Source organism: Cherax quadricarinatus, chromosome 23 (assembly GCF_038502225.1).
Source record: "Cherax quadricarinatus isolate ZL_2023a chromosome 23, ASM3850222v1, whole genome shotgun sequence".
NCBI lineage: Eukaryota > Metazoa > Arthropoda > Malacostraca > Decapoda > Parastacidae > Cherax > Cherax quadricarinatus.
Window position 1 is genome coordinate 8,229,056 of NC_091314.1, and position 26,732 is coordinate 8,255,787.

Consider the following 26,732-nt stretch of genomic DNA (forward strand, 5'->3'; position numbering starts at 1 on the left):
CAGAATTATTTTCAGAAGTGTGATAGTGAGATGCTCTGAAAAATTCTAGCAGTGAGCATGAATGAAATACACTATGATTCGGGAATGACAAAGCTATTGTCATTTATTTTAAGTAAAGCACTAAACTCACATGGATCATTCAGCACAAGCATTGATGGAGATTCAATTCTCTGTCTGCCTACACAAGATGAGGTATTCATATAAGTATTGAAGAATAGAAAGTCACAATACCATGGCAGGATCAATACACAAATAACCTGCACTTGAGGGAAAGTAATGATGATGTTTCAATACAACTTGGACCATTGACAAATGAGACTGAAATGTTGCCATTACTTTCCATCACCTAAGTGCAGGTTATCTGTGCATCGAAGTACGTATTCTAAAGAGTTATAGGTAATAATTTCTTTAAAATAGTAACGAGTATTTACATGACCCTCGTGATTACAATAATCTTGTTTGTTGAAATTTTCTCCACCTCAACAAACTGCCAGACTTACTAAGAGTGAATGACTGAAAAGCTGATAAATGCATTACCATGCTTATAACTACAGTATTTTCTTGAGAACACTAATAAAGCATTGATTTATAATGATGCAGTTTTATTTTATGTCATATGACAAATATATATAGCATTACTTATTGTTTTCCCTCAAGGGCTGGTGAAGGGCTCTTGATCTGAAGAATTAGAGCTACTCTACCCTTTCTTTGATTAATCCTGACTACCTTCTATTCCTCAGATGCTATATGAGCCCTAAAACTTGAGCATTTCCCCAAGAATATTTAGTAATAATATTTATAATTAATTTGCAAAGATCTATCAGACATCTGTCAGACACTTTAATGTCCACATGGTTAGTATGCCTCTTACCTGATATCAGGGTCGGCATATTCAGGACCAGCCAGAATGTGAGGAGCTGTGTATTGCCTTGGTGCATAGTCATGGAAAGATGCTGACCATTCCACCTTATCATCTGGTACCTCTGTTCTTGTTACCTACAATACCACAGATTTTTATTACAGATAACTGCAAAAAATTTAGTTTATTACAGTAAGAAAATGACAAAGCTAAATAATTATATATATACATCTGTATGCTCTAATTGTAATATAAATTACCCTAATGGTGAATAAAATAATGTGAAATAGTAAACACTTCTGTGTGCTCACTCACATTTTAAGAGGGAGAATGGAAAGGAAAAACAAAGAGTAACATATTCATAGGTTAAGGTGAAGCATTTGAATGAAGTACTTAGGATTAGTAGACAGAAGAAACCTAACAATAGGCCAGTACTAAAGACATACTGCAAATCTCCAGTAAATCTAGGTAATACATGTACTTAAGCCAGTGTGCATACTGCAATACTCTTCTTATGAAAGGTCAATTAATGTACAATATTATGTACTAGATCACACAGTGTACACTGAAGCTAGCTGGATAAAATACAATTAATAGATTTATAAACAAGTGAGCATAGTTCCCTTGTATAAGGGAAAAGGGAGATGAGAGAAATGTAAGAATTATAGGGTATAAGTCTGTTCACTTTTAGGTAATAGGTTGGTAGACAGCAACCACCCAGGGGGGTACTATCGTCCTGCCAAGTGAGTGTGAAACGAAAGCCTGTAATTGTTTTACATGATGGTAGGATTGCTGGTGTCTTTTTTCTGTCTCATAAACATGCAAGATTTCAGGTACGTCTTGCTACTTCTACTTACACTTAGGTCACACTACACATACATATACAAGCATATATATACACACCCCTCTGGGTTTTCTGCTATTTTCTTTCTAGTTCTTGTTCTTGTTCATTTCCTCTTATCTCCATGGGGAAGTGGAACAGAATTCTTCCTCCGTAAGCCATGCGTGTTGTAAGAGGCGACTAAAATGCCAGGAGCAAGGGGCTAGTAACCCCTTCTCCTGTATGAATTACTAAATTTGAAAAGAGAAACTTTTGTTTTTCTTTTTGGGCCACCCTGCCTCAGTGGGATACGGCCAGTTTGTTGAAAGAAGAAGAAGAAGTCTGTTCGCTGTACATACCAGGTAAAGTTTATGGCAAGATTAAGATTATTTCAGAATGATACAATGTTTGTACAGAGGTGAATGACATTTAGGTGTGCATGCAGAAAGCCCCTTAATATGCAGAGCATTTCGGGCAAACTTAAGGCTATCGTAAGATTAATAAAGCAATGACTAATTGAGTGCTTATATATTTGTACAGTCTCTTACGTGGCTGTAAAAATAAATTTAGGAGTTACAATGAATACAAGAGAATTGAACATCCTGTTAGTACATGCTATATGGCTTTCATCAAGTTTAATTGTTTTAAGAATTGCAGGTTTGATTATGATTACAAATAATAAGGATTCTAGCATATTAACTTAATGCGGACACCTTCAATATTTTAATGGGTGTGAGGGTTACAGATATTGAAAGGGTTGAGGTAAGAGAAAAGTAGGATTGAAGGAGCAAGGAGGAATAAGGCAAGGTACTAGACAAAAATTATTTTTGTTCATTTTATTCTTTTCTTGCACTAAAAAACCTGATGGTTTGAATATCAAGTAACAGCTGGGGCCTCAGCCTTGTTTAAATACACATAAGGAAAATATATCATCACCAAGAAATGTCAGGACCCTGGAATCATTATTTGAAGGACCACTCTTCTATCTGCTTCTTTATTTACTCTCAATAGTCAGGAGTTGCCTCACACACTAGCTCAATGCCAGGAACCACCAAAATAAAATAAGTTATTTCCAATAACAATAAGTTAAATTCAAGATAGCATCTTAAGTGTTACTGCTGTGTTTTAAATAACAAGGTGTCATCATAATCTTACCTTTTCATTGGTACGAGGATAGAAACTTCCCCTACACTTAATGTGCATTCTCACTAAAGATGACTTGTGAAAACTTTTTATGCTTGATGATGCTGTTCTGACCCATATCATGCCCTGTAAAAATAAAGAATGCAAAACTATTAATTGTATGATTTGCATACATGTACTATCGTATTAATGGACACTATTTATGTACTGTACTATGGTACTATACTTGTCATCACACCTTTCCAAGATGCTTCCTTTATGTTATCTAAATATGTATTGCAGTACTTCCAAATAATTTCAATCTCTTCCATAAACGTCTCCCCCCCCCAAAAAAAAAAAAAAAAAAAAAAGTTACTGGGTTATTTTCTATTTGAAACTTTAATTTCTACATTTTGTCCAACTTTCCCCCCCCCCCCCAAAAAAAAAGGCTGCTGTAATTTAAATACATATACTTTTTATCTTCAGTACTGTATCAAATAACAATTTAAGATCAGGTTAACAAACCTTACCTAACAGTGTGACAAGCTATACATGAAAGTAATGAGTTATCTGTCAAGCTACGGCCTACAATTAACCACATCCCTTTCAAAAAAAAAAAAAAAAAAAAAAAAAAAAAAAAAAAAAAAAAAAAAAAAAAAAAAAAAAAAAAAAAACATTGAAGAGAAACTGTATAAAATACCCACACCATGGAAATAAGACAAATGCAGTGCAATAAGATCCATTATATACTGTGTTTCACCTAGTGTGCAATTTCAAGTCAAAATTAACATCTGCTCAAGTCAACACTATCACTAAAGCATCTCATGACATTATATTCGTGTTTGTTTCCTTTCAAGAGCTACCCAAGCTGAAAATTAAAATTAATATTAAAAAAACAAAAAGCAGAATATGGCATCTTTTTAAACTCGCAGGAGCATAGCATTCTCCTCTATTGTACTTTGTGTTAGTAACACTGAGCACCACAATACAATTCATATTACTGTAATTAAAGAGAACCTCATGCACTGTGAATTTGTGGATATTATTTATACCAGTACAGATACAGTACTGCACTTATGTATGGACGAGAGATCTGAAATAAATACAGTGGACCCCCGCTTAACGATCACCTCCCAATGCGACCAATTATGTAAGTGTATTTATGTAAGTGCGTTTGTACGTGTATGTTTGGGGGTCTGAAATGGACTAATCTACTTCACAATATTCCTTACAGGAACAAATTCGGTCAGTACTGGCACCTGAACATACTTCTGGAATGAGAAAATATCGTTAACCGGGGGTCCACTGTACTGCTCTACAAATCTATTTGCACTATTCTGGGTTAGTTGTAATATGAGCTAATAGCCACGTAAGATATGTTTGGTATCTTTATTGACAAGACATTTTGCCTGCTCAGGAGGTTTCTTCAGTCAAAATAGACAACAGAAATAAAGATGTGGACACGAGGTGTCAGTCCCTCAGTCTTGATGCAAGTCTGAGGTGGTCAGTCCCTTAGTCTTGAAGCAAGTCTGCAATGGTTAGTCCTTCAGTCTTGAAGCAAGTCTGAGATGGTCAGTTCCTCAGTCTTGAAGCAAGTCTGAGGTGGTCAGTCCCTCAGTCTTGAAGCAAGTCTGAGGTGGTCAGTCTCTCAGTCTTGAAGCAAGTCTGAGATGGTCAATCCCTCAGTCTTGAAGCAAGTCTGAGGTGGTCAGTCCCTCAGTCTTGAAGCAAGTCTGAGGTGGTCAGTCCCTCAGTCTTGAAGCAAGTCTGAGGTGGTCAGTCCCTCAGTCTTGAAGCAAGTCTGAGGTGGTCAGTCCCTCAGTCTTGAAGCAAGTCTGAGGTGCACAAATAACCCGCACATAAAAGAGAGAAGCTTACGACGACGTTTCGGTCCGACTTGGACCATTGACAAAGTCACACTAACAGAGGTGGAGCAGGACGGCTATATATATAGGCAGGAAGAGGTGGAGGTAGTAGTAGTAGTAGTAGTAGTAGTGTATCGTTCCAGTCACGGTATTGTGCCTTTTTGTTATTTAAGTCTGAGGTGGTCAGTCCCTCAGTCTTGAAGCAAGTCTGAGGTGGTCAGTCCCTCAGTCTTGAAGCAAGTCTGAGGTGGTCAGTCCCTCAGTCTTGAAGCAAGTCTGAGGTGGTCAGTCCCTCAGTCTTGAAGCAAGTCTGAGGTGGTCAGTCCCTCAGTCTTGAAGCAAGTCTGAGATGGTCAGTCCCTCAGTCTTGAAGCAAGTCTGAGGTGGTCAGTCCCTCAGTCTCAAAGCAAGTCTGAGGTGGTCAATCCCTCAGTCTCAAAGCAAGTCTGAGGTGGTCAATCCCTCAGTCTCAAAGCAAGTCTGAGGTGGTCAATCCCTCAGTCTTGAAGCAAGTCTGAGGTGGTCAATCCCTCAGTCTTGAAGCAAGTCTGAGGTGGTCAATCCCTCAGTCTCGCAGCAAGTTTGAGATGGTCAGTCCCTCAGTCTCAAAGCAAGTCTGAGGTGGTCGGTCCCTCAGTCTTGAAGCAAGTCTGAGGTGGTCAGTCCCTCAGTCTCAAAGCAAGTCTGAGGTGGTTAATCCCTCAGTCTTGAAGCAAGTCTGAGGTGGTCAATCCCTCAGTCTTGCAGCAAGTCTGAGAGGGGCAGTCCCTCAGTCTCAAAGCAAGTCTGAGGAGGTCAATCCCTCAGTCTCAAAGCAAGTCTGAGATGGTCAGTCCCTCAGTCTCAAAGCAAGTCTGAGGTGGTCAATCCCTCAGTCTTGAAGCAAGTCTGAGGTGGTCAATCCCTCAGTCTCAAAGCAAGTCTGTGGTGGTCAATCCCTCAGTCTCAAAGCAAGTCTGAGGTGGTCAATCCCTCAGTCTCGCAGTAAGTCTGAGATGGTCAGTCCCTCAGTCTCAAAGCAAGTCTGAGGTGGTCAATCCCTCAGTCTTGCAGCAAGTATGAGATGGTCAGTCCCTCAGTCTCAAAGCAAGTCTGAGATGGTCAGTCCCTCAGTCTCAAAGCAAGTCTGAGATGGCCAGTCCCTCAGTCTCAAAGCAAGTCTGAGGTGGTCAATCCCTCGGTCTCACAGCAAGTCTGAGATGGTCAGTCCCTCAGTCTTGAAGCAAGTCTGAGGTGGTTAATCCCTCGGTCTCACAGCAAGTCTGAGATGGTCAGTCCCTCAGTCTTGAAGCAAGTCTGAGGTGGTCAGTCCCTCAGTCTTGGTTATGTTCAGCTCCGCAGTATCGATTAAAATGCCAATATGCCAACTGCATTGTTTTTACACTGCAGTGGGCCTATTCACTGTAGTGTTTTTTGTTCTTTTATAATTCCTTGGATCAAGAGCCCTTCACCGACATCAAGGAACCATCCTTTTAAGAGAATAATACTAATAAATTCATCAACACCAGACCATCTTTAGCACTGTAATAATGTTGGTAGAATTACCAACAATATGTAAAGTAAAAGGACACAAATGCAACTAATGTGACATTTTATTGTGGCAACGTTTTGCTCTCCAGGAGCTTTGTCAAACTGTTATAAGAACATAAGAACGAAGGAACACTGCAGCAGGGCTACTGGCCCATGCGAGGCAGGTCCAAGTCTCCTACCGGCTTAAGCCAATGCACCCAACCTAGTCAGGTCAGGTCACATTGACTTAAGGGAGGAACACGGCAACCGACCTGGTAGCACAAGCTATCAGGTCCAACTCACACCCACCCACATCCACTCATGTATTTATCCAACCTATTTTTAAAGCTACACAACGTTCTGGCCTCTATAACTGTACTTGGGAGTTTGTTCCACTCATCTACAACTCTATTACCAAACCAGTACTTTCCTACATCCTTCCTGAATCTGAATTTTTCCAACTTAACACCATTGCTGTGAGTCCTGTCTAGGCTAGATATTTTCAGCACACTATTTACATCCCCTTTATTTATTCCTGTCTTCCATTTATACACCTCAATCACATCCCCCCTAATTCTACGTCTTTCTAAAGAGTGCAGATTCAGGGCCCTTAGTCTATCCTCATAGGGAAGGTTTCTGATACATGGGATCAACTTTGTCATCCTCCTTTGTACATTTTCCAGAGCATTTATATCCATTCTATAATACGGTGACCAAAACTGTGCAGCGTAATCTAAATGAGGCCTAACCAAGGATGTATAGAGTTGAAGAACAACATGAGGACTCCTATTATTTATGCTTCTTGATATGAAGCCAAGGATTCTATTAGCTTTATTGCGAACACTTATGCACTGTTGTCTTGGGTTCAGATTACTGCTAACCAGAACTCCTAAATCTTTTTCGCAATCCATAATATTAAGATCTACATTATTTAGTTTATATGTGGCATGGTTATTGTCCTGTCCAACATTTAGAACTTTGCATTTGTCTATATTAAACTGCATCTGCCACTTCTCCGACCACTGCATCAGTCTATTCAAATCTTCCTGGAGTGCTCTAATGTCCTCGTCAGAATGAATTCGACGGCCTATTTTGGTGTCATCGGCAAACTTGCTGATGTCGCTCTTTATGCCCTCATCTATGTCGTTTATGTAGACTGAACAGCAGGGGGCCCAACACTGACCCCTGTGGAACACCGCTCGTGACGCTTCCCCACTCTGATTTCTCCCCATTTATGCAAACTCTCTGCTATCTATTTGTCAACCATGCCTCTATCCAGGAAAAAATTTCTCCTCCTATTCCATGTGCCTTAATTTTCCTCAATAGTCTCTGATGTGGGACCCTGTCAAAAGCCTTACTGAAGTCCATATACACAATATCATATTCATTACCATGATCTACCTCCTCAAATACCTTAGTGAAAAAAGTTAATAAATTCGTAAGGCAGGAACGCCCCTTTGTAAAACCATGCTGAAATTCGTTGATTAATTTATGCTTTTCAAGGTGGCTACGAACTGCCTCGGCAATTATCGATTCCATAAATTTTCCCACTATGGAGGTTAGGCTTATTTGTCTATAGTCCGAAGCTAAGGACCTGTCACCTGCTTTGAAAACAGGTATCACATTTGCCATTTTCCACTTATCTGGCACCATGCCAGTTTGTAGTGATATGTTGAAAAGATTAGCCAAAGGTTTGCTAAGCTCCTCTTTACATTCCTTTAGAACCCTTGCATACAGTTCATCAGGGCCTGGGGATTTGTTAGGTTTTAATTTATCTATTTGCCTAAGGACCATGTCACTTGTGACCCTAATCGTGCACAGTTTATTATCGTCCTGTTCTACATAATTTATCATTTATGGAATATCGCTGGTATCCTCCTGTGTAAAAACTGAGAGGAAGTATGTGTTAAAAATTCTACACATTTCCTTATCACTGTCAGTGAGCTGACCCGAGGAACTTTTGAGTGGGCCTATCTTGTCCCTGATCTTACTTCTGTACACCTGAAAGAATCCTTTTGGGTTAGTCTTTGATTCTCTTGCAACTTTAACCTCATAATCTCTTTTTTCTTTTCTACTTCCCTTTTTTATTTCTCTCTTTAACTGAATATATCGATTTCTTAACTGCCCCTCTCCTCTTTTGATTTGCCTATATATGCCTCTCTTTTGACCAATCAGATATTTTAATCTATTGTTCATCCATTTAGGATCATTTTTGTTTGATCTAATTTCCCTATTTGGAAAATAATTTGACTGAGCAGCTAGAACTATGCCCTGGAAAGGGTCATATCGGCAACCATCACCACCTACCTGACCCTTAGTCAGGTCATTCCAGTTCAGCCCACCTAAGTAATTTTTCAGTCCTATGAAATCAGCCAAGCAAAAGTCAGGGACGGAGACTTTATTGCCATTGTTAGGGGAATTCCATGATATATTAAAACTGAGTGATTTGTGATCACTTTCCCCAAGCTCATCATTAACCTCAAGATTATTAATTAGTGTTTCCCTACTGGCAAGAACCAAGTCAAGGAGGTTATTGCCCCTAGTTGGTTCTATCACAAACTGTTTTAAAAAACAATCCTGGATCGTATCAAGAAAGTCACCTGACTAAATTTCCTGTCAAATTGCTCCAGTCTATCTGTCTATAGTTGAAATCTCCCATTAGCACAACTTTTTCGTATGTAAATGCCTTATGATTTTCGTCCCATAGAAGTTTACAGCACTCCCTATCAAGATTTGGGGCCCTGTAAATCATACCCAAAACCAGCTTTTCTCGGCCCTCGAGAAGCTGCAACCAAACAGATTCAGTGGCCGACGCTTCTAATTTTATATCTTGTCTAACACAGCAATTTAAATTGTCTGACATACATCGCTACTCCACCACCTTTCCTGTTGACCCTGTCAGTGTGGAATAATTTATAGCCTTGTATGTGACATTCAGAGGGCATCTCTCTATCTTTCAGATTGAGCCAGGTCTCTGTTATAGCAATAATATATATGTTTCCTGCACTTGCAATTAATCTTAGCTCATCTATCTTATTTCTTACACTCCTGCTATTAGTATAGTAAACCTTAAGGGAGCTAGTCCCTTGCTGCCCTCTGCTGTCCCCCTTTGTTTGCTGACCTGATCTATTGTCTTTATTTATAACTTCATGCTGAATGCCTTTTATACATTTACTGTTTCCAACCCTAGTGTTGCAACCTGCTTGTTTCCCACACACACCCATACCTCTATCTTCCATCAGTTTAAAATCATAGGCATTTCACCCATAATAATAATAATAATATCTTTATTTACTACAAGTACATGTACAAGGTATACAGTCCTAACTGACAACAATGACATACTACTATATAGAAACTCCCCTTGTTATGCTCTGCATTTCGGGCAAATTAGGTCAGTGTCCCAGGATGCGACCCACACCAGTCGACTAACACCCAGGTACCCATTTTACTGATGGGGAACATAGACAACAGGTGGAAAGAAACACGTCCAATGTTTCTACTCTGGCTGGGAATCGAACCCAGGCCCTCGCCGTGTGAAGCGAGAGCGTTAGCCACCAGGCCACCAGAGCCCCCATGGACACAGAGGGTATATATAGGCTCAGAGTGAGGTGTAATACTAGTGGTGGTAGTAGTAGTAGTAGTAATACATTATTATTATAATAAAAAAGAAGCGCTAAACCACAAGGGTTATACAGCAGTAGTAATACAATAAGGTAGAACAATCAAGTTGTACACGAGTAAAAGGTTATAAAAGCTATATTTGGGTAGCATAAAAATAGTTGTATTACTACTATTACCACTAGTATTACACCTCACTCTGAGCCTATATATACCCTCTGTGTCCATGTATTATTTGTAACAGTTTGATAAAGCTCCTGGAGGGCGAAACGTTGCCACAATAAAATGTCACATTAGTTGCATTTGTGTCCTTTTACTTAACATCTTTAGCACTTTTCCCGGCTTAATTATGATGTTCAAGAACAAATTTAACTAAAACATCAGCGTGGCAGACCATTCTAATACAATCAACAAAAAGTTCTGAAAAAGGTCGAATATGTTAGTAATTAATGAAGGAAGAGAGACGAAAATTACCAGCAAGTTTGTTTACCTTGTTGTTGTTATGGTTGTTAAGGGTTACCAAGGCAACAAGGACACCAATAGAAATGTCATTTATTCTTTTTTTTTTTTTTGGTTAGCCTACATAGTTTACATATATGTTACTATGTATAACTGTATTTATGTGCACCTTTACCTAAATAATCTTACTTACTAACTTGATGCTAAGTTTTTTGTTTACTATCTTGGTTGGGGTCGTAAGGGCCACTGACAGCTTGTCAATACAATGCAAATACGGTATTATATTATAATTACGGGAGAGCGTTAAACCCGTAGGATTCTACAGCACATGTGGAGTGGGGGGTAGGGATGAAAGGTATTCAGGCTTAATTCAGGGAACTGGAGCATAGATGCATGGGGCATACAGTTCTCCTTGTATGGGGAAGAGGTATTAATCAAAGTTGGGTGATGATTATTATTATTATAATCAAAAAGAAGTGCTAAGCCACAAGGACTATACAGGGTTGGGTGATGAAAAAGGTCACAGGCATCCCCTTTGCAAATAAACACAGTAAAAGTTCCCAACTAGGTCAGGTGGGCTTCATTACTTAAGCCATAACATAGAGGAACTTTTTTTTTTTTTTTTGTGGAGGGGGGGGGATTTACCTAGGTAGTGTACACTATGTATAATAATCGTACTTATGCATACCTGTGCCTAAATAATCTTGCTTATCACCACCATTATGTTTATGGGGAAGCACTAAACCCCCAAGGGTCATATAGTGCCTGGGAGACATTTAGGTTTGATCCAAGGAAGGTAAGGGTAACTCCAATTCCTTGGATTAAAATTCCACTGGCATCAAAGAATCTCCCTTGAGGGGTACACCTCCACCAGTTTCATAACTGGCTCTTCACTCATATCTAAAATATCCACGGAGTGGAAAAATGCTGGTGATGACTTGTGTTTGTCCTGTGTTGTGGCCAGTGAGATGAATAAGAATAAGACAAGTGTTCCAAGAACCAAGAAAATTTGTCATCAATGCTCAGGTGAGACATCAGCACACCGCCAAGGAAAGCACACAAATCCACTTGTTTAACTTTTTGCTATTATAGCTATTATCCCAATCAGTTGGCAACTTCTCTAAGTTAGGCCACTATGTACCTCAAACAGTACTACAGTACTAACATTGTACTATTCTCTAATCTAACATTATATCACCCATGCTATTTGTGCCTGGGGATCCACTACAGCAAATCACTTAAACATAAGAACATAAGAAGAACATAAGAACGAAGGAACACTGCAGAAGGCCTACTGGCCCATGCGAGGCAGGTCCAAGTCTCCTACCGGCTTAAGCCAAAGCACCCAACCTAACAGGTCAGGTCACATTGACTTAAGGGAGGAACACGGCAACCGACCTGTTAGCACAAGCTATCAGGTCTAACTCACACCCACCCACATCTACTCATGTATTTATCCAACCTATTTTTAAAGCTACACAACGTTCTGGCCTCTATAACGGTACTTGGGAGTTTGTTCCACTCATCCACAACTCTATTACCAAACCAGTACTTTCCTATATCCTTCCTGAATCTGAATTTTTCCAACTTAAAACCATTGCTGCGAGTCCTGTCTAGGCTAGATATTTTCAGCACACTATTTACATCCCCTTTATTTATTCCTGTCTTCCACTTATACACCTCAATCATATCCCCCCTAATTCTACGTCTTTCCAGAGAGTGCAGTTTCAGGGCCCTTAGTCTATCCTCATAGGGAAGGTTTCTGATACATGGGATCATCTTTGTCATCCTCCTTTGTACATTTTCCAGAGAATTTATATCCATTCTGTAATACGGTGACCAAAACTGTGCAGCATAATCTAAATGAGGCCTAACCAAGGATGTATAGAGTTGAAGAACAACCTGAGGACTCCTATTATTTATGCTTCTTGATATGAAGCCAAGGATTCTATTAGCTTTATTGCGAACACTTATGCACTGTTGTCTTGGTTTCAGATTACTGCTAACCAGAACTCCTAAATCTTTTTCGCAATCCGTAATATTAAGATCTACATTATTTAGTTTATATGTGGCATGGTTATTGTCCTGTCCAACATTTAGAACTTTGCATTTGTCTATATTAAACTGCATCTGCCACTTCTCCGACCACTGCATCAGTCTATTCAAATCTTCCTGGAGTGCTCGAATGTCCTCGTCAGAATGAATTCGACGGCCTATTTTGGTGTCATCGGCAAACTTGCCGATGTCGCTCTTTATGCCCTCATCTATGTCGTTTATGTAGATTGTGAACAGCAGGGGGCCCAACACTGACCCCTGTGGAACACCGCTCGTAACGCTTCCCCACTCTGATTTCTCCCCATTTATGCAAACTCTCTGCTGCCTATTTGTCAACCATGCCTCTATCCAGGAAAAAATTTCTCCTCCTATTCCATGTGCTTTAATTTTCCTCAATAGTCTCTGATGTGGGACCCTGTCAAAAGCCTTACTGAAGTCCATATACACAATATCATATTCATTACCATGATCTACCTCCTCAAATACCTTAGTGAAAAAAGTTAATAAATTCGTAAGGCAGGAACGCCCCTTTGTAAAACCATGTTGAGATTCGTTGATTAATTTATGCTTTTCAAGGTGGCTACGAACTGCCTCGGCAATTATTGATTCCATAAATTTTCCCACTATGGAGGTTAGGCTTATTGGTCTATAGTTCGAAGCTAAGGACCTGTCACCTGTTTTGAAAATAGGTATCACATTTGCCATTTTCCACTTATCTGGCACCATGCCAGTTTGTAGTGATATGTTGAAAAGATTAGCCAAAGGTGTGCTAAGCTCCTCTTTACATTCCTTTAGAACCCTTGCATACAGTTCATCAGGGCCTGGGGATTTGTTAGGTTTTAATTTATCTATTTGCCTAAGGACCATGTCACTTGTGACCCTAATGGTGCACAGTTTATTATCGTCCTGTTCTACATAATTTATCATTACTGGAATATCGCTGGTATCCTCCTGTGTAAAAACTGAGAGGAAGTATGTGTTAAAAATTCTACACATTTCCTTATCACTGTCAGTGAGCTGACCCGAGGAACTTTTGAGTGGGCCTATCTTGTCCCTGATCTTACTTCTGTATACCTGAAAGAATCCTTTTGGGTTAGTCTTCGATTCTCTTGCAACTTTAACCTCATAATCTCATAATCTCTGTGGCTGTACAAATGATTACCTGGTCTAGTTTTTCACTCTTCAGAAGATTAAAATTTAGGATATAATATTCACTCGTACCACTGTGCATATTATATATACATGTACAGGACAATTAAGTCTGATATTAATCCTGCTTTGAAACTCAGTCTTGATAGCTGCAACAGAACTCATAGGCATAATACAAGACACAAAAAAAGAAATGGAGCACAGGTTCAATAACTTAGAATAAGAGCCACTCACTAGCATCAAAAAACCACCCTTGAGGGGATAATCATATTTTGTATTAATCCAAGTAAACTAATGTCACATTTATCGCAATGTTTATTTTAAATTAGCTAAATAAATTTTAAGATGGTATAGACTATGTATTCTTAATGTCATTTATAATGCTGTTTTATCTAGTTACACACACACATACATACATACAACACACACATACATTCAACTCATATTCACTGAATCCATTTTATTGTGTATAACTTAAATGTTGTATATACATATACGTACAGTGGTACCTCAAGTTTCGTACAGCTCCCAACTCGAACAATTATGTAAGTGTATTTTTGTAAGTGCTTTTGTAAGCTTATTTTTGGGGGTCTGAAATGGACTAATCTAATTTACATTATTCCTTATGGAAACAAATTCGTTCGGCATCGGCACTTGAACAGCCTTCTGGAGCAAATTAAGTTCGTAACTCGAGGTACCACTGTACGTATATAAAATTTTATTGTCCTTGTAGTCTAGTTAGGTCTAAGTTTGTCCAAAATGCTCGGCATGAACAGGGGTTTTCCATGAGTTATATTAAATGTCATCCAATTTTCTACAAATGATGTATCATATGGAAATAATCCTGATTTATTTTTTAATTAAAAGCCATCAAAGCTTATGACTTATTGAACCCGATCTACCAGGAGCCCATGAAAATATACGTCCGAATATGGGTGGGAATTATAAATGAAGTAGTTTTGGAATGAGGATACAATTTCAAGACTTGGATATCTTGTCATTAACAATAAAATGCTTTGCTATATCCTGTAGGGATATAGCAAAGGTTGAATGTTTGGACACTCAAGATAGTGTTCCAGTATACCAAGAGGAATACAGGTGGGCCCCACTTTACAGTGTTTCACTAATGCAGCGATGTTCAATTATACCCATTCTTCATTTATTCAGACTTCCTACAATAAATATTTTCACGACTCACTATAAGCTAAGGATGAAAACATTTTAACCCTTTCAGGGTCCGTGCCATAGTTCTACGGCTTTGAGTCGAGGGTCCAAACCGTAGATCTAGGCCATAGCTCAGCTTACTCTGATATGCTGTGAGCGGTAAATTTGGGCCTAGATATGAAAGAATACATCTATGTGGTATGTGTGCACCACATAAAACAAATCCTGCAGCACACAGTGCATAATGACAGAAAAAAAATTGAGACCATAATTTTCGATTAAAACAGTGACTGCAGTGTTTTTTCGTATGTTTTTTCTAGTTGTATTTGCGATTTTTTGGTCTCATTTGATAGAATGGAAGATATATTACAGAAATAGGGATGATTTTGATTGGTTTTAGTACTGGAAATGGCTTGAAACTGAGCTCAAAGTAGCAGAACTGTTAAATTTTTGCCAATGTTTAAGAGTAAACAAATGACCTCACACGTCTAATACACACCAACTGGTGGGTTTAATATATATTCACAAATGTGGTGATATTATTTATACAATTATAAGCAGCAAGAGTGAAAGAAGGCTATGTTTAACTTTAGTGATTTTCACTTTACAGCAGTAGCCCAGAATCTAACCTGCTGTATAAGCGGGGCCTCCTGTAATAATAATAATAATGATAACAATGACTGTCATCTTGAAGTGATTAATGACAACAAAATAAAATGACAAATAAATCTTGTAATCTACTTATTTACATCTATTACTCATCCTCCAGTACTTCCTGTTCCAAAGAATTTTACTAAGTACATATTATCCAAGACTTTACACCCAACATCCATTTCTGCCGAAACAATCTTCAGTGAACTTTTTTTTTTTTTAACACAGCTGTCTCCCACCAAGGCAGGGTGACCCAAAAGAAAGAAAAACCCAAAAAGAAAGTAAAAAGTTTCATTATCAGTCAACACTTTCACCATTACTCATACATCATCACTGTTTTTGCAGAGGCACCCAGATGCGACAAATTAGATAGTTACTCCAAACTGCAAATGTCCCAGACCCTTCGCTTAAAGTACAGGCATTGTACTTCCCATTTCCAGGACTCAAGTCCAGCTAACCGATATCCTTGAATCCCTTCACAAAATATTACCCTGCTCGCACTCCAACAGCTCGTCAGGTTCCAAAAACCATTCGTCTCCATTTACTACTATCTAACATTAATGCAAATCCAGGTGATAAATTATGATTTCCTATTAAACATCAGTACACAATCTGCCCTTGGAAATATGAAGATGCAAATAATTCATATATAAAACAAGTATTTAGCACTTAATGTAGAGCAGGTAAATATTATTTCCATATTCGCAAAAGAGAGCTAAAACTCGTGTGGATCCTTTGGCCGCCGGCTTCACTAATAAACTTACACTCAGCTAGTGTCATATTTTTACGAGTGAACACTCACCAGGTATCATGAGTGAAGTTGATACTTGTGACAATATTGTTTACAAATTGATCTTACTAACACTACACTTACTAGAAGTCAGTTCAACATAAATTCTTTGGAGCTCTTGTTGAAATTATAAGTAACTAGTCTGTAATGATACAGCACCAGGAGAATGGGAGGTATGTTACAAGGTTTGATCCAAGGAAGGGGATAGTAACTCTGATTCCTTGAACAAGAGCACTTGTCCAAAGAAAAATACTATAGAAACTGATAAAAATGATCTGCACTCTAAAAAAAAATGATTAGGAAGAATTTTATATACAAGAAATCTTTCCAAGAAAATATGTACAGGTCAGTTATCAGACAAAAATCTTATTTACCCAAATTTAATGAAAATGAAATATAAATACAGTACAATGTATTTAAATGCATGAATGGGACACATGACTTGAGGGCAAGTCACTATTTATATAAAAGCATTCATTAACAGTATTCACAACTTGGCTAAGTTCTATTACTTAATTTTAGTATGGCACTCTTCACTTATTATCTAATAAGAACCTGGTCTAGCATGTAAAGTAACAGTTAATTATTCACTACTACACCAACTGAGAAAGAGAGTTTATCTAGTTTTGATATCAAGTGGTCATATCTCATTTATCTGGAGCACACATAACTAGGAACTTTGGTCAGCCAAAAGGATTCCATTGACTTTAAAGAGCCTGCCAGCTTACCTTCTCAAAATGAGACTTTAAACATATGCAATATGGTACCTTAGTTCTATTTTGTATTTTAAGCTCCAATGTGACAGCTTGTCTGGTCCTGCTGCTGCTCTCAAGCTGGTCTTGTCCTGCTGCAGTTCTCAAGCTTGTTTGATTCTGTTGCTGTTCTACTTAAGCTTGTCTCGTTACTGCATTCCCCTAAAGCTTGTCTTGTCCTGCTGCAGTTCTCCTAAAGTTAGTCTGATCTTGCTGCAGTTCTCAAGTTTGTTTGGTCTTACTGCAGTTCTAAAGTTTGTCTGGTCTTGCTGCAGTTCTTCTAAAGCTTGTCTGGTCTAGCTGAGGTTTTTCCTCGAGCTCCAATATTGCAGTCCAGTAGTTTATTTACTTTTCTCAGTCTGTCCCATCTCAATTAGCTATTATGGGTTGGAACTTATATACTGTTATACAGTATTTATTTGATTTCTTTGAATCTGCTTAGCCTGAGTTTCTATGCAATAACTTGATACTGATATTAGTAATATCAAAACTCCTCCCTAAAGATTGAACCCTCCTCTGCCCTTCAGAATCTGACCACCCAGCTGTAACTTCTGAATGGCTTCAGCTTTCAATACTAGTATATATCTTATTTAGAAGGTTCGGACTGTTATTGGTCAATGAAGGTATGAATTTGCTAATTTTATACAAAAAACTCCCTATGAAAGCAAAAGACTCGGCAGACGATGCAACATCCCCCCAGGGGTGCCACTAGCATGATAAGAGGCAACACAATAAGTGTCATGGGCCCAAGACTGTTCAACTGCCTCCCAGCATACATAAGGGAGATTACCAACAGACCCCTGGCTGTCTTCAAGAAGGCAGTGGACATGAACCTCAAGTCGGTACCTGACTAGCCAGGCTGTGGTTCGTACGTTGGGTTGCGTGTGGCCAACAGTAACAGCCTGGTTAATCAGGCCCTGATCCACCATGAGGCCTGGTCACAGACCAGGCCGTGGGGGCGTTGATCCTCAAAACCCTCTCCAGGTATACGTGCATGAAAACAGAACAAGAGGTTTCCAAGTGAAAATTTAAGACTGCCTCTTCTGACTGACTTCAAATTTTTAATGCTGCTGTATCTCACTTAAGAGGAAGGTTCAAACTGTTATTGGAGTAAGCATAAATGTGGCAATTTTATTTAAAAAATTATATTTAGTTTTACTCCTTGAGATAACTTGGGAATGCCTTATTTGATATGCTCCAAACTTAAAACACTGAAGCATCTAACCAGTGGTAGGTTGTGTAGGTGCAACTTTCCCAATTATGTACAATAACTTAATAAAGTGGAGATTATCGATTTCTGAGTGATAACTGGGGAATGCCTCTTCTGATTAACTTTGTTTTCAGCACTAGTGTTGTCTGATCAAGGAAAGGTTTGTATTATTTACCAACTTTATTAAACAAACTGGTAAATATGGCATGCACAACACTTGGGTATCTTTATGGCTGAAATGTCTTGCCTGTAGAGGTGGTTTCTGCAGTCAAATAAAGAGGCAATTTTTGTATTGGAGACACTACAAGTGGAAAGCTATTTTTAAGGTGCTTAGTCCCTGAGCTGTAAAGAATTAATAGGTGTTCAGTACCTTAGCCATGAAAAGTTGATAGGTGGTGGTCAGTTCCTCAGCCTTAATCGAAGATATTCGATCCCTCATTCATTAGCTTCTTGGTATTGGATACCATTAATATAATGATTTATTAAACAAACTGGGATATGTATTAATGTCTGTGAATTGAGTATGAATGCCACATCTGATCAGCTTCAAATTTTCAACAATGGTCTATAGAAACAAAAGTTTGGATTTCTATCAGATTTTGTAATTGTATGTTTAAATCTCACACTGTATTAGTAAAATTAAGTCTAAACCTCCATGAGAAGTTTCACACCTAGTTTTGTTAGATTTATTTCACATTTTAACAGTTTGGGTTGAGCTCTATCTTCTAAGTCTCCTGAGGCTGTTAATCTACAGCTCCTGTGCCTCTTGCAGTTGTTAATGTACAGCTCCTGAACTTCTAATGGGAGTGTTAAGTTGTAGCTTCTGTCTCACGAGAGTTGCTTGAATTATCCCCAAAAGGATGCCCTTAAATGGTTGCCTGAATTTGTTTTCCCTCCTCCAAAGTTTGATTTATATCTAGACAACACCTCACCCACCTGGTTTCAAATTTTCAATGCTAGTTTACTGTAATAAGGAAAGGGTTTATGCAACAAATGGTATGTGCAGGTAGCATTTGGTCATTGTTATACTGGTGTGTCTTAGAAGGCTGAGTATTATTGAAGTGTGTAGGTGCACACTTGCCAATTTTGTGTAAAAAAATTCTCATTCATTCATCATAAAAATATTTTAGTACAAGTCTTTTCGAATTTGACTATGCCTCGTTCAATGGCTGATATATTTTGCGTACACAGCAGTACCCTGTAAGTTTAGTCTATGTAGATGCAAATTTGACAACTTACTAACATGTTATTAACCTTGGAATTGTTGGATTCCAAGCAATAACCAGATAGAGCCTTTTCTGACTGGCTTCAAACTTTCAGCATTGGTGGACTTTATTTAGAAGGGAAGCATTCATTCGAGGGTTAGAAAATTTAACTTGCTTTTTATATTAAACAAATAGTTTTCCAAGCAATTAAAGGTAAGATGCCTCTTCTGATTGTCTTCAAACCCAAACCACTGGTGTATCTTTATGAGAACAATGTTTAGATTTATTTTAGATTGTGTAGGTGCTGATTTTACTGAAATTGTGAGAAGTGAAATATTTGTTTTCATGTGATAATTTGTGAATACCTCATCCAATCAGCTGCAAACCTTCAACACTGCTCTATCTTACACAAAACTTTGGCTTGTTACTAAATCATGTAGATAAAAAATGTTGTTTCATAGGTCACAGAAGGTATGCAGTGTCCTAAAAAAATATATTTTTCCTTACAGACTTGTTGAAAATTTTAAATAGAGCATGAGGAAAGAAAGCTGTGACATATTGAAAATTCATATTTTCATGGTTTTAATTTTTCCTAGGTTAGAAGCCCTATCATATTTTCACATGGTTTTACCAGAGCTGGTGCACAGTCAGCTACATTTTTTGTCTCCCTCCAAGGTTGTTATTTAAATCTTGTCAGACCAGCTTGAAATTAGGGGAAGGTTCATGGAACTACTACTGACATGTGCTGGTACCCTTAATTTTACATACACTATTGTTACGATCATGAAAACAAGCAATTTCTTAATTTGCATTTAATGGCCAATTGCGTTTAACAGACACCCTTTATCATCTAACAGTTCATTAAATCGAAAGTTTATTCTGCAATTCTTCTTGAGTGCACTGAGGTACAGTACACTGGGTGACTGGGAATTACTCCCTTGCATGGTGAAACACTGGGCATGTTTCCTTACACCTGCTGCTCCTGTCCACTTTCCAGTAAGTAGGTACTTGGGTGTTAGTTGACTGTTGTGGGCTGGCTGCATCCTGAGGGAGGATTAAAGGACCACAATGAACATCAGATCGAGTCCCCGATGACGCACAGACTTTACTGGTTTATCCTTGGTGGCTAACCTCTGGGATAAAAATCCAAACAAAATCTTATCTTATGGGATACTGGGGGGATAGTACCTTTCTCAGATTGTGCAGCTACTGAAATAGTAGTAGAGGATTTAAATGACTCTATGGTTGTCTCCTGTAACAAGCTCTTCATTACCCATGACTTAAGTTAAGATGAGCATAATGACCTACTCTACCCTGAGTTCCGTGACAGAGTACCAAATGACAAGGATACAGTAGCAACAAAGGAATTTGTCATCTATGCCCTAGGTTAAGAGGAACATAAAAGTCTACTGTACCTTGAGTTCCATCACAGAGTATTGAGATGAAAAGGATATGGTATCAGCAATGAAATTCATCACCAGTGCCCTAGGTTAAGAGGGGCATAATGACCTACTGTACCCTGAGTTTGAAAGGTGCCAAACATATAGCCCATAGTCTCTCCAGTACTTGCTGGTTCTCTGTTATCATTATGAGAAATTAAAAACTGGGGTAAGGGTTCCTCCATATTATTATGAGCTGACTGTGGAGGTCCTTGTGGTACATGCATTGCTCCAGCATGAGTAGCTTCACGACTCATTTTTCTCTTACGTATACCAGCATTATTATTAGGAACTGCTGTATTTCTGGCATTAATAACTCCATTACTACTACCTTCCCCTGAAGCTATTACAGTTGTGGGGGCATTTGCCTTGACATAAGCTTCCAAATTTTCCATTTGACCATGTTGTTTGATATGTGATAATACAAGAGGTTTCCGCATAAATCCTGCACCGCAGAGAGTACATTCATAAGGCTTTTTATCTGAGTGAGTGAACATGTGAGCCCTACAGTTATTTGATGAATTAAATGCTTTCCCACAAATTTCACATTTAAAAGGTTTCTCTCCAGTATGTATTCTCATGTGTTTTTTAAAATGTTGTTGATAAACAAATGCAGCTTCACAAAATTCACATTTATATGGCCGTTCACCAGTATGAACACTCATTGTGTGACCATTTAATAATCTCTTCCATTTAAAAGCTTTTTCACATATTTCACACTTGTATCTTCTTTCTTGCAAATGTGTTACCCTTTTGTGAGAAGATAAATTACTTTTCTGCCGGAAGCATGACCCACAGATATCACACTCAAAAGGCTTCTCCCCAGTATGAGTTCTTTCATGGTCTTCTGCTTTGCTTTTTGTTGTAAACACTTTGCTGCACTGCCGACATTTGAACTGCTTAATATGAGTAATGTCAAAGGCTTGGCAACCTGTCTTTTGTTTTCCATTACTTTTCTTTCCTCTATGCAGCTTCTTGTGTTTAATCAAACTATCAGCACTCAAGAAACTTTTATCACAAATATCACAATTAAGCGAGTCACTGTTTAAAAAGTGTGTTTCAATATGGCTTGACAAAAGAGTCCTTGATGAAAATTCTTTTCCACAATGACTACAGTTATGAGGTGTGTTTTCATCCTCTGTCTCATCTACTTCTTGATCACCCTGGGCAGTGTCCTCCTCATCAGATGTGACATGCTCTTCTTTAAGTTCTATTTTTGGGGCTAAACTCTCGTTGACACTTCTAACCACCAGCTTACCAGACTTAATTGCTAGTTTACTACCTTTTCGAAGTCTTACCACTTTAGGTGGTCGATTTCTCCTGCCAGCAACTTTCAGCTTTGAAGTCTTACCTGCAAAGGAATTGTGTTTCACAAAAAGCCAACAAAGTTCATTATATACAGTGGACCCTCGTTTTTCGTAAGCATCGAAAGTCGTAATTTTCGAAAATTGTAACTTTTTTCGTCAAAACACTGACTCACGAATTGTCGTTTGACTCGCAAATAGTCATTTGTCCCAGACATGTATGCATGGCCCTGAGCGGCCCCACACTCCATTCCCAGTCAGTGTGCCATCGTTTATCACCGAGTGAGGACGATCCCATGCGTTCATATGATACATTTCATAATATTCCATTTGTTTTAGTGCTTGCAACTGCTAAATAAGCCACCATGGCTCCAAAGAAAGCTCCTAGTGCCAGGCCTTTGGTAAAGAAAGTGAGAAACACAATAGAATTCAAGAAAGACATCATTGAAAAATATGAAAGGAGTGCATGTTGCAGAGCTTGCCAAGTTGTATAACAAACCCCATACAACCATCGCTTCCATCGTGGCCAAGAAAAAGGAAATCAAGAAAGCTGTTGTTGCAAAGGGGTAAATATGCTCACAGAAATGAGATTGCAAGTGCTCGAAGATGTTGAGAAGTTATTGTTCGTGTGGATCAACGAGAAACAATTAGCAGGAGATAGTGTTATGCAGTCGATAATTTGTGAAAAGGCAAGGCAGTTGCATGAAAATCTCGTAAAGAAAATGCCTGCAACGAGTGCTGAGGTTAGTGAATTTAAGGCCAGCAAAGGCTGGTTTGAGAGATTTAAGAAGCGTAGTGGCATACACAGTGTGGTACGGCTGCCATTTCTGACAAATATGCGGCTGAAAAATATTTTTTTTTTTAACACACTGGCCGATTCCCACCAAGGCAGGGTGGCCCAAAAAATAAAAACTTTCACCATCATTCACTCCATCACTGTCTTGCCAGAAGGGTGCTTTACACTACAGTTTTTAAACTGCAACATTAACACCCCTCCTTCAGAAAAATATGTGCGTGAATTCAAGGGTATGTAGAGGCTGAAGAATTCAAACCCCAACAAGTGTTCAACTGTGATGAAATAGGCCTCTTTTGGAAGAAAATGCCAAGGAAGACCTACATTACGCAGGAGGAAAAGGCACTACCAGGACACAAGCCTATGAAAGACAGGTTTACTCTTTTGTTCTGTAGTAATGCTAATGGGGATTTCAAAGTGAAGCCTTTACTAGTGTATCACTCTGAAAATCCCATAGTGTTCAAGAAAAATAGTGCCGCCAAGAGTAAATTGTGGGTGGTGTGGAACGCTAACAGTAAGGCATGGGTCACAAAGGAAATTTTCCTTGACTGGTTCAATGAAGTGTTCGGCTCCAGTGTGAAGAAATACCTCCTGGAAAAGGACAATGCATCTGTTCATCCTCCAGACTTGGATGACCAAATTGTGGAGGAGTTTCGTTTCATCACAGTGAAGTTCTTGCCCTCTAATACCATTTCTCTCATCCAGTCCATGGACCAGCAGATCATTTCAAACTTCAAAAAACTCTACACCAAAGCAGTGTTTCAAATTTGCTTTGATGTGACCTCAGACAGTCAACTGACCCTAAGAGAGTTTTGGAAACATCACTTCAGTATCCTCCATTGCATAAAACTTATAGGTAAGGCTTGGGAGGGAGTGACTTCTAGGACTTTGAACTCTGCTTGGAGAAAATTGTGGCCAGATTCTGTCCAAAAGAGGGATTTTGAAGGGTTTGGGGCTGATCCTGAGGTCCCTATGCCAGTTGTGGAATCTATTGTGGCACTGGGGAATTCCATGGGGTTGGATGTGAGTAGCAAGGATGTGGAAGAGTTGGTAGAGGACCACAATGAAGAGCTAACCACGGAAAAGCTGCAAGAGCTTCATCTGCAACAGCAACAGACCACAGCTCAGGAAATTGCTTCAGAGGAGGAGGAGGGAGAGAGATGGAAGAAGGTGCCGTCTTCAGAGATTAAGGACATTTGTACAATGTGGAGTAGGTTGGAAAGATTTGTGGAGGAACATCACCCTGGCAAAGTTCTTGCAAGCTGTGTCAGCAATATGTACAATGGCAATATCTTATCCCATTTTAGGAAAATTTTAAAGAGACGCCAGAAACAGAGTTCTCTGGGCAGATGTTTAGTGCCAAAGGTGTGCAGTGACTCCCAAGCTGGTCCTAGTGGCATTAAAAAACAAAGAACAGAAGTAACCCTGGAAAAGCACTTGGTATCTGAAGGGGATTCCCCTTACAAACAGTAATTAATCCATCCTCTCCCCTCCTCCATCTTCCATACACTAAGAAGAATTGTCAGTAAAGGCAAGTGTCATGCTATTATTGTTTATTCTTCATATCTCATTGTTTTCTGTGTAGGTAAATGTATACACAAATAACCCACACATAGAAGAGAGGAGCTTACGACGATGTTTCGGTCCGACATGGACCATTTACAAAGTCAGTGTGACTTTGTAAATGGTCCAAGTTGGACTGAAACGTCGTCGTAAGCTCCTCTCTTCTAAGTGCGGGTCATTTGTGTATCGTTCCAGTCACGGTATTGTGCCTTTTTTTGTTATTTAGGTAAATGTATATCTCATGTAAAAAAATTATTTTGTTTAAATACTTTTGGGTGTCTGGAATGGATTAATTGGACTTACATTATTTCTTATGGAGAAAATGGTTTCGCAAATCGTCAATTTCGATATTAGTCACACTCTCTGGAACGGATTAATTACGAAAAATGAGAGTCCAGTGTAGTATGTTTTAATTATTAGAGCAAAATTATATTAAAGGAATGAAATTCTAGTAAGCTTATATAGATAAAAATAAAAAGTGACAATTTATACTCTGTTTAAGAAGGCATTAGCAATATTCTTACAAAAAAAATCTAAATATATTAAAAAAACCTTATGTCTGGTCAGATTTCTTTGAATCATTTACAAACCTTTCTGGAAGGAAGATTTTTAGAGTGAGGGATGTTTGTATTCTTCTAAAAGGACAGTTAGGGAGCAAATGACTATGAATAAATTTTCTTCTTTGGGATTACTTTACCTTGGTGGGTAACTGCTAGTGATGTTTTTATAACATTTCAGGGGGCAAGTCCATAAAATGGAAGGAGAAAGCAACTGTGCTAATTCATAGAGAAGAACACTGTAGCATATTAGGAATATTTAGATTAAACATTTAAGATTTTACAGGCATAAAGCACTAACCTGAATTACTTTCAGCTTTACAATATTTTAAATCAGTACAAGAAACACCAAAGAAAGTCACCTGTTAAGGGAGGTTTTATAGGTTTCTTTGGTTTAGGAGGTGGAGGTGGTTGTTTGGCAGGCTCCTCAAAGACTGCTTTTCCAACAAGTCCTTTTTTTACCAATGCCAGAGTCATTGTATATTTACTGGATACTACCTGGGGTAAAACACAGTTTATCAAGATATGACATCAAAGTTTCTCATCAAACTATAAAAATTACATCACTCATGGTGATGTAATTTTCACTGATGGTGAATACATGTATGGTTTTTTGGAGGGAGGAGAATCACCCTACCTCGATGGGAGAAGTTGGTATGTTTAAAACAATGATAGCCAAAGTTCAATTAGTGAAGAATTTGCATTCACATGGATTACATTCTTGGATATACTGAATATTCTGGGAAAAAAAGTTTTTACTCAAGCAATAGACACTACTGGTACTTAAGTTTATAATACTTTTTTTTTTTCTTACATATTAGCCATATCCCACAAAGGTAGGGTGACCCAAAAAAGAAGAAACACTTTCACTATCATTAATTATATCACTTTCTTGTCAGAGGTATGATGATACTACAGTTCAGATGCCCTTCCAAACTGCAAGTATCCTAACCCATCCTTCAGAGTGCAGGTACTGCACTTCCCACTTCCAGGACTCAAGTCTGGCTAACCGGTTTTCCTGAATCCCTTCACAAATGCTTCCTTACTAACATTCCAACAGCTAGTGAAGTCTCAAAAACTATTTGCCTCCACTCTTTCCTAACATCCTCATACATCTACTAATGAAAAAGGTCAAAATGCTGCATGACATAGCTTCTTAGGTAAATGTGAAGCAGGCACAACACATTGAGTGATGGCACATAACAGTGTAGTCAATGAGCACATGGCAAGGATGAGTGAGATATTCAGTGGCCATCACATAGATCTACATTGTTGATGCCAGGGTCCCTTATGTAGATCTTCATTTTGAGCACGGCTCCCTCAAATAAGCTGTGAGTGGTAAATTTTGGCCTAGATATGAAAGAATGAGTCTATGTGGCAAGTGTGCACAGTATTTAAAGAATCCTGCCCCACATGGTGCATGATGGGAAAAGCAAAATTCTGACCTTGTGTTTGGTTTAAAATAAATTTGAGGTGTTTTCTAGGATGTTTTTTAGTTTTATTGGCTTATTCTTGGTGTCATTTGATAGGATGGAAGATATTCTACTAAATACAGATAGTTTTGAATGATTTCAGAGCTGGAAGCAGCTTGAAATTGGGTTCAAAGAAGCAAAAATATTAAATTTTTACCAATTTTCCTGATGATCGGTAAAGATCCCCTAATCCCCTGGTCTGTTTTATGGGATCTTAATAGCTCTGATTCAATTATAGGGATGCTGCAAACCATGGCCAATTATTCCTGGTTATATTTTATTATCTGAGACATAGAATAACTTTTCAATTTCTGATGATGGATTAAAAATGGAAGGCAAGTATAATATAGGAGAGGTCTGCTTATGTGATTAA

The 26,732-nt window shown here is 38.6% G+C and overlaps 1 protein-coding gene across 4 annotated transcripts in view; it reads right to left on the minus strand.

Moving 5' to 3' along the window:
- The window catches only part of LOC128685783 (ADP-ribose pyrophosphatase, mitochondrial), a 55,723-nt gene that overhangs the window by 18,958 nt on the left and 10,033 nt on the right, over positions 1-26,732 (minus strand). For 3 of the 4 annotated variants that reach the window (XM_070087850.1, XM_070087851.1, XM_070087852.1), the window contains exons 4-5: positions 25,250-25,381; positions 16,429-22,021 (exon numbers count right to left, since the gene is read on the minus strand). In XM_070087850.1, coding sequence (XP_069943951.1) covers positions 20,706-22,021; positions 25,250-25,381 — 1,448 coding nt within the window. In that variant the 3' untranslated portion in view covers positions 16,429-20,705. Of the gene's footprint in view, positions 1-871; positions 997-2,834; positions 2,949-16,428; positions 22,022-25,249; positions 25,382-26,732 lie in introns of those variants that run through there. The other variant, XM_070087853.1, reaches the window with a different exon arrangement.